This window comes from Vespa velutina, chromosome 8 (genome assembly GCF_912470025.1).
Source record: "Vespa velutina chromosome 8, iVesVel2.1, whole genome shotgun sequence".
In the NCBI taxonomy this organism is placed as follows: Eukaryota; Metazoa; Arthropoda; class Insecta; order Hymenoptera; family Vespidae; genus Vespa; species Vespa velutina.
This window is the reverse complement of record NC_062195.1, coordinates 7,554,601-7,563,474: the sequence shown is the minus strand read 5'-3', so window position 1 is coordinate 7,563,474 and position 8,874 is coordinate 7,554,601. Positions and strand designations below refer to the sequence as shown.

The window sequence follows — 8,874 nt, the reverse complement described above, 5'->3', positions numbered from 1 at the left end:
GAGAAAAAAGAGAAAGAGAAAGAGAAAAACATCAAAATTTTCTAAAAATTTTTAGTCGACTAGCGTGCAAGTATGTATGAAAATATAAGATATAATATAATATAAAACAATGTAAATACACGATTTAATGTATTTATAATAATTCGTACGCAGTACACTCCTATTTTATATTTTAATGCGTGTTTTATATAAAAAGATAATAAATACGAATAAAAAAAAAACAGACAATTTGAATCTACTTTATTAATCCATCCGTACTCCGTACAATTATGTAATTAATAATTTGTCATTATAACAATGGTATAGATATAAAAATCGTCATTCATTTACTATTTCGCGTATAACAATAATTAACACTTTTAACGCAGTTTCGCCATATGTGAGTAACATAAAAATATGTACGTACAAGTGTTTATATATAATTTAACTATAAAAAAATAAAATTATATAATAATATTACAATTACTTTTTATATTATTCTTCGAAATAATTTAAACAAAGTCCTGGTATCTTAGGACAGGTGGCATAAAAAGTTACAGTATTATTAAAATTTTTTTTAGTTTTACATCAATCTTTCTAGAGTCTGTTTACTTTTCTCGTAACAAATAATATATATTCGACTTGTATATGTTTTATTTCAATACATATAATCATAACGATTAATTTAAAGATATAATAATTCTGTAATTAAAAATTTCCTAAATCTTGTGGATTTGTTTTGATTAGTATTTGACGGTTAAACAATATGCAAATTCAAACTTGCAATTAACAAAACATACTAAAATTGTACTAGACGGTCAACATATCAAAAGAAATAAAATGAAATATTATAATATTACAAATTAAATTATTAAAGAAATTGTAATATGATATTGATGTGATAACATAATATTAAAGATATTACAAATATATCTAAATATATAAAAAAAATTTTACAAAATAGTGTAATAATCAAAGTTTTTTAACGTAAAATAAAATAGAAGCTGCCTTCTTTCTATCTCCCGCTGGTAGCAATTAAAATCCCAATGTAAAAGATTGAAAAACAGATAAAGAAAAGAAATAAGTAACAATAATAATAATAATAATCCATGTTCAAATAAAAAGGAAAGAAAGAAGTTAAAATAAAAAGAAAAAAAGAGTATCGAAAGGATAGTTTGACGTAAAGACACCCACGCACAGAGAATTTTCACTGAGTTTGGAATATCGTCAGAGAGTAGATAACGGTTAGTAATTTTCTACCTGGTTAACCAATACCGTACGAGTTTCTCAATCTTTCCGTTCGTAACATTAGCCACCCTCGCAACTATTCGCACCCTGTTGCACGGGGTCCCATGTGGCCTGAGCTGATAAGCACGAAATTGTGTTTTCATCGAATTTACAGAGCGTATCTGCCTGTATAAAAGGAGCACCCTGGGGACTACCAGCATCAGCAGCTCTCCAGAGCTCAGAGGAAGAACATCTTCCGAGTTTCAATATTTTTTGCTTCGAAGAAACAAGAACGAGAACTTTAGAAATCATCAAATTTCTAATCGTACAGGTAAATAAAAACTTCTTTTCTTTTCTCGAATATCTATCTTTTATTTTACTCTATTTCACTTTGTAGTCTTCATATAGATATAAAATTTTATTAAAAATTTATTTAAAAAAAAATAAAGTAAAATTTGTCATATATTTTGTTTTAAAATATTGTATGATTAGTGTTATGAATATGATATTCACCTATAAGTCTAGTATTCAAATATTTATAAGAAAATAATAGTTTTTTAATCGTAGAATGAGGCGTACGAGGCACGTGGTCTTACCCGTGCGGTCCTGGCAATACATCGGTTTATTGCTAGTATCACTGGCATGCGTGACTTTCGGTTTGATAGCTAGGGACAGAGAAGGACAAGCAGGAAGCCTGACCGGTCCTGAACTCCTTCATCGTGCCCCTCATAAGTATATTTTGTTTCGTTACTATATTATATTTAAGAAATTCGATAATTCATCTTTCATATTTTCGTTTAATTTATATGTATTATATGATAAAAATATTCTTCATAAAGAAAAAGTTCTAAACAAAAAAAAATACAAATAAGAAGTTCTCTTATTTTTCTATATATTTAATTTCAAAATATCATCGATTTTTCAGTGTGGACGTTTGCCCAAATTTGAATCCTTTGACAACATCTTCGGTCTGTCTTAGTCTTCCGGAAAAACAGTATCTCACCTTGAAAAATAATGAAGGAAAGGAAATCGGTTCCGATATCATTCGAGTTGAACGTAAAAAATCGATCGAATCGTGTATCAACAGAAATGCAGTTTTGGAAAGAAGACACAGAACGTTAAGAGAACGACGAGTTTCAGAACGTTCTTCTTATCCAACAAATAGACAGTCACGTTCTTTGGAACGAGTCGATTCAAGAATCGAAAACATTCGATTATCTTATCGCCATTCGCCAAATCCAGAAATGACTCGAGATATAACGGATCGTATAAGGCAATTATCAAGAAGGTTCTCTAATGATAAATTCAGATCCATAGAACGTCGCGAACAAAAAGGAATAAAACGAACAGACGGACAAAGAACTCTTGATAATCGTGAATTAAAAGAACGAAGAGAACGATTCGAAGTAGACACACGTAGAAAGTTCGATTCTCGAGGTATCGAAAAAAGAGAAATTAGGAATATTGAAAGAACAATTGGAGATAATCGAAAAAATGTTCGAGAAAATACTCAAGATAACAGATCGAATTCTGTAGAAAGACAAATTTTCAGAAGCGAAAATATGGAAAGGCGTTTCATGAAAGAACGACGCAGTAACGATCGTAGAAATTCTCGAATCGACACTTCGGACCGTCAATCGAATATAGATGTAAAACGTAGAAATTCTCGAGTCGATACTTTAAATCGCGAACGTCGATTGGATATAAGAGCAGAACGTAGAAATTCTCGACTTGATACTGTTAATAGACAACGCGAATCAAACCTAAGCATAGAACGTAGAAATTCTCGACTTAATACTTCTAATCGTGAACGTCGATTGGATGTAAGCGCAGAACGTAAAAATTCTCAACTTGATACTTTTAATCGCGAACGTCAATCAAATATAGATGCAGAACGTAGAAATTCTCGAACCGATACTTTAAATCGCGAACGTCGATTGGATGTAAGAGCAGAACATAGAAATTCTCGACTTGAAACTATTAATAGGCAACGTGGATCAACCCTAAGCGTAGAACGTAGAAATTCTCGACTTCATACTTTTAATTGCGAACGTCAATCAAATATAGATGCAGAACATAGAAATTCTCGAGCCGACACTTTAAATCGCGAACGTCGATTGGATTTAAGCGCAGAACGTAGAAATTCTCGACTTGATACTGTTAATAGCCAACGTGGATTAAGCTTAAGCGTAGAACGTAGAAATTCTCGACTTAATACTTTTAATCGCGAACGTCAATCAAATATAGATGCAGAACGTAGAAATTCTCGAACCGATACCTTAAATCGCGAACGTCGATTGGATGTAAGCGCAGAACGTAGGAATTCTCGACTTGATACTTTTAAACGCGAACGTCAATCAAATATAGATCCAGAACGTAGAAATTCTCGAGCCGATACTTTAAATCGCGAACGTCGATTGGATGTAAGCGCAGAACGTAGAAATTCTCGACTTGATACTATTAATAGCCGACGCGAATCAAACCTAAGCGTAGAACGTAGAAATTCTCGACTTAATACTTTAAATCGCGAACGTCGATTGGATGAAAGCGTAGAACGTAGAAATTCTCGACTTAATACTTTAAATCGCGAACGTCGATTGGATGAAAGCGCAGAACGTAGAAATTCTCGACTTGATACTGTTAATAGCCAACGCAGATCAAGCTTAAACGTAGAACGTAGAAATTCTCGACTTGATACTGTTAATAGCCAACGTGGATCAAGCTTAAGCGTAGAACGTAGAAATTCTCGACTTAATACTCTTAATCGCGAACGTCAATCAAATATAAATACAGAACATAGAAATTCTCGAGCCGATACCTTAAATCGCGAACGTCGATTGGATGTAAGCGCAGAACGTAGAAATTCTCGACTTGATACTTTTAAACGCGAACGTCAATCAAATATAGATCCAGAACGTAGAAATTCTCGAGCCGATACTTTAAATCGCGAACGTCAATTGGATGTAAGCGCAGAACGTAGAAATTCTCGACTTGATACTATTAATAGCCAACGCGGATCAAGCTTAAGCGCAGAACGTAGAAATTCTCGACTTGATACTGTTAATAGCCAACGTGGATCAAGCTTAAGCGTAGAACGTAGAAATTCTCGACTTAATACTTTCAATCGCGAACGTCAATCAAATATAGATGCAGAACGTAGAAATTCTCGAACCGATACTTTAAATCGCGAACGTCGATTGGATGTAAGCGCAGAACGTAGAAATTCTCGATTTGATACTATTAATAGCCAACGCGGATCAAGCTTAAGCGTAGAACGTAGAAATTCTCGATTTAATACTTTTAATCGTGAACGTAAATCAAATATAGATGCAGAACGTAGAAATTCTCGACTTAATACTTTAAATCGCGAACGTCGATTGGATGTAAGCGCAGAACGTAGAAATTCTCGACTTGATACTGTTAATAGCCAACGTGGATCAAGCTTAAGTGCAGAACGTAGAAATTCTCGACTTGATACTGTTAATAGCCAACGTGGATCAAGCTTAAGCGTAGAACGTAGAAATTCTCGACTTAATACTTTCAATCGCGAACGTCAATCGAACATAGATGCAGAACGTAGAAATTCTCGACTTAATACTTTAAATCGCGAACGTCGATTGGATGTAAGCGCAGAACGTAGAAATTCTCGACTTGATACTGTTAATAGCCAACGTGGATCAAGCTTAAGTGCAGAACGTAGAAATTCTCGACTTGATACTGTTAATAGCCAACGTGGATCAAGCTTAAGCGTAGAACGTAGAAATTCTCGACTTAATACTTTCAATCGCGAACGTCAATCGAACATAGATGCAGAACGTAGAAATTCTCGAACCGATACTTTAAATCGCGAACGTCGATTGAATGTAAGCGCAGAACGTAGAAATTCTCGACTGGATACTATTAATAGCCGACGCGAATCAAACTTAAGTGTAGAACGTAGAAATTCTCGACTTAATACTTTAAATCGCGAACGTCGATTGGATGAAAGCGCAGAACGTAGAAATTCTCGACTTGATACTGTTAATAGCCAACGCAGATCAAGCTTAAACGTAGAACGTAGAAATTCTCGACTTGATACTGTTAATAGCGAACGCGGATCAAGCTTAAGCAATGAACGCAGAAATTCTCTACTGAATACTTTTAATCGCGGATCAAACCTAAGCGTAGAACGTAGAAATTCTCAATTTAATACTTTTAATCGTGAACGTCGATTGAGCGTAGATGTAGAACGTAAAAATTCCCAATACGATACTTTTAACCGCGAACGTCAATCAAATGTAGGCGTAGAATATAGAAATAACCGACGTGATACTTCTAATCGTGAACGTCGGTCGTCAAGTATGACTGACCTAACACGAACTCGAAATCGATACGATCGTGAATCAATTATCTCGAACTTTTTAAGAATAAGAAAATCTACCTCTCACGATAATACACCAGCCGATCGACATGATATCAGACGAAAAAATTCCCTCTCCGAAATTAGAAACATAAGATTTAATTCGTTGAAACGGCAGCAATCTGGTAACAGACTCGAGAATCAACGATTTGAACAAAGAATGATCTATCTCGAAAATCGGGAACTCTTCGATCGTCGCTCTCGTTCAGTCGATCGACAAAATATGAACACATTAGATCGCAATAACAGATACCTCGGTTTAGAACGTAGAATCTTAATTGATCGTGCATCCGAATATATAGATCGCCGTGATAATAGACGCGAACTTGTTAACCGTTTATCACGATCTTCATTCTCTGTTAGGAATTCTCGAGGAGAAATTGTTCATATTAAACCCAACAGATCGTCCGAATCTATAGATAACTACGAACAACGCAATATTTTATTGAACCACCGAATTATGGAAATACAGAAACCAAATCGTCGTGAAGTTAACACTCTGAGGCGTACGGTTCGATCTTCAAATATTGAATATCTTCGAAATTCTCCTCGTATCGCACGTTACTCTTTCGATCGATCCTTCTTAGATCATACCAATAGAATCGAACGTTTCTCGAATGAACGATCGAACGAAAAATTGACCGAACGTAGATCAACGCGAGGAGAAATCGCCGTCGAGATTTCATTTGCGGAACGAAGACAAACGCAGTACGGACAACGTCGCATTGCAAGAACATTAACACCCGAAATTTCAAATCGTAGATCATTTATTGCACGGAAATACCACGTTTCTAGGCAAGGAGAGAGTTTCCAGGCACTAAGTCGCTCGTTCGACAATACGAATCGATTGAATTCCAACGAAAGACGCGAATCCGTTGAAAGTAGGCGCTTTAGAACAGACAACAATCGTAGATCATCTGTTTTATTGACCGATCGACAAGATACTCAACGACAACGAGAAAATCTTGCACGTACTTCCATTTTGCTTCGTACGAATGATCTTCAAGAACGAAGACGTTTAAATATGAGGGTTCAAGAACGATATAATAGAAAAATCCAAAGAACGATTAGTGAGAGGCGTAAATCCACTGAATCTAACTTGGCCGGTAAAGTAGAACGTTCTACGGAATTACAATCTCATGATCACCAAAGAAATGTTCGATTGAATTTGATAGTAACGCGACATAATGATTCACTTTACCGAGAAGTAAATGATGATTTCGATAAAGGTTTCAAATTGATTGAACGATCTCGAAGCAACGCTAATAGGAGATCTTCGTATCGAAGATTAGTCGACCTCAGACAATTTAATTCTCTTCGTGACAAAATCAAGACCTCTGAAATGTCTATTCGGGATCGAAATACACTTTTCGTTCCTATGATCGATCGTGATCGATTTGATTTAATAAGAGACGGAGAGAAGACAAGACGATTATTTGATACAAATCACCGAACTCAGAAAATCTCCTTAGAATTTAGAAATGACGAATACGAAAAGCAAACCGGAATGATAGCGAACTTGCTAAAAACGAACGTTCTTTCGAACTACGATTTGTCTTTCGAAATTATACGACAACCTTTTATAATCATCATTTGTATCTTATACGGATCATCGATGTCCAAAAATAACAAACTTTTTACTGAGTAAGTTATGTTAGATAAGTACTATAAATATATAAATGCTATTGATCGTGTTAATATGCATTTAAATCTTTTTTCGTTATTTTACAGTAATCTGATGCAGCGTATTCCCAAATTTGCATTATGGTGAATAATTCCACGTCGACACTATGCTACTTTTAACATGCTACTTCTATGAACCTGCTCGTCGTTGCTGTAATATATCTATATATTATTTATATGTTATCTATATATAATAGAATATATCTGCAAATACTCATCTGCGCAGTTAATGTAGAACACAAAGAAATAACAAAGTAATATATATATATATATGTATGTATAAAGTATATTTTTTGTGCGAATAAATTGTTCAAACAAAAGTAAAATGTATTTCATTACTACAATCTATTCCTAAAAAACTTTATTTTACATATATTCATAAATGTACGCTAAAAGAAAAAAGTAAAAAATGTAGAGTTCAGCCAAACAGTCTCGAAACGAACGAAAATATCTTTCTACACGATTGTTAAAAATATTTCACTTTTTATATTGCAGAAGAATATGATCATAAAGAAATCACTATAATATTTGACATACTAGTGCCACGTATAAATAACTTTACCACATTACGTCTAACAGTGTACTCTAATCTCCCGATAAAACAGTGATACAGTTTTATAAACAACAGCGATGTTAAAAGATAATAATTTCTTTTCGCAATTGACAAAAATTTTGTAATTGAAGACATTATACAGGATGTCCCATTTATCTCGAAAAGTTGAAATATTTCGTAAGAGACTGAATTTAGCAAAAAAGTTTTTTACTCATATGTTTAGTATGAAAAAACAAATCATATGGTGAGAATTTTTTTGTAAGTCAAATAATGAAGGAAATTTAAAAGTCAAATTCATCTTCTTAAATGGAACTACATTCTTTTGATAGTACCGTAGCGTTAATCGAAATAAATTCAACGACATACCATATGAGAACATTTATTATTGTAAAATATTATAAATATAATAATATTGTAAAAAATCATAAACATTTATATGATAAAATATCTATACAATTATCAAATAAAATGTAATAACTACGTATTACTAATAAAAATAAAAATATTTGACCTGAAAATATATCCGTTGTGTTTTGCATTAAATCTTACCATTCTTCTCTTCATCCACAAATCTGTTCTTTTTATTATATTTCAAACACCGGATAAAATAAAAATTTTTATCATAAATTAAGTTTGCACGAGGATCACATGATGCTAAAAGAGATAGTACATGGAATAGTGCCAACTCCTGGTAAATTATTCTTTTCTGTTCAAAATTCCAATTTCTGAAGAGCGAGAAAATTTTCCGCAAATCAAATTTTACGAATCGTTCTTCCTTTTTAAATTTTCAAATTTTTTTGATTGTTGAAATTGCAGTACACACAATGTGTTGCACACTTTTTTATTTATAACTCATATCGAAACATCTTTATATAGTTTAATTTCCGTTTGGACGATTTGCCAATCCTCTATATGTATATACTTGTTTTCATCTATAACACAGGAGAGTTCTATCGTGCTTCTCTCTCTCTTTTATTCTTTTTGGATAGTTATAGTTTCTATGTCCTCTTGTGTATTTTCATTGTCATCGCTA

General features: G+C 33.5%; 1 protein-coding gene across 3 annotated transcripts; it reads left to right on the top strand.

Annotated features, from left to right (window-relative positions):
• The first annotated feature begins 106 nt into the window (after window positions 1-106).
• LOC124950910 (zinc finger CCCH domain-containing protein 13-like) lies at window positions 107-8,213 on the top strand. Of its 3 annotated transcripts, XM_047498396.1 has the most exons (5): window positions 107-1,537; window positions 1,774-1,938; window positions 2,132-5,339; window positions 5,394-7,249; window positions 7,337-8,213. In XM_047498396.1, the coding sequence occupies exons 2-5, from the start codon at window positions 1,775-1,777 to the stop codon at window positions 7,374-7,376; spliced, it is 5,268 nt and encodes a 1,755-aa protein (XP_047354352.1). In that variant the 5' UTR covers window positions 107-1,537; window position 1,774; the 3' UTR covers window positions 7,377-8,213. The 3 variants fall into 3 exon arrangements, with proteins under 3 accessions (XP_047354352.1, XP_047354350.1, XP_047354351.1); XM_047498394.1 differs by having other exon boundaries at window positions 2,132-7,249; XM_047498395.1 differs by having other exon boundaries at window positions 1,760-1,938; window positions 2,132-7,249.
• The last annotated feature ends 661 nt before the right edge of the window (window positions 8,214-8,874 follow it).

Coding starts and splice junctions, on each gene's coding strand:
- LOC124950910 (XM_047498394.1), top strand. CDS start 1,775: ATGAGGCGTACGAGGCACGTGGTCTTACCCGTGCGGTCCTGGCAATAC. Junction 1,939..2,131: donor CTTCATCGTGCCCCTCATAA/GTATATTTTGTT, acceptor TCGATTTTTCAG/TGTGGACGTTTGCCCAAATT. Junction 7,250..7,336: donor AATAACAAACTTTTTACTGA/GTAAGTTATGTT, acceptor GTTATTTTACAG/TAATCTGATGCAGCGTATTC.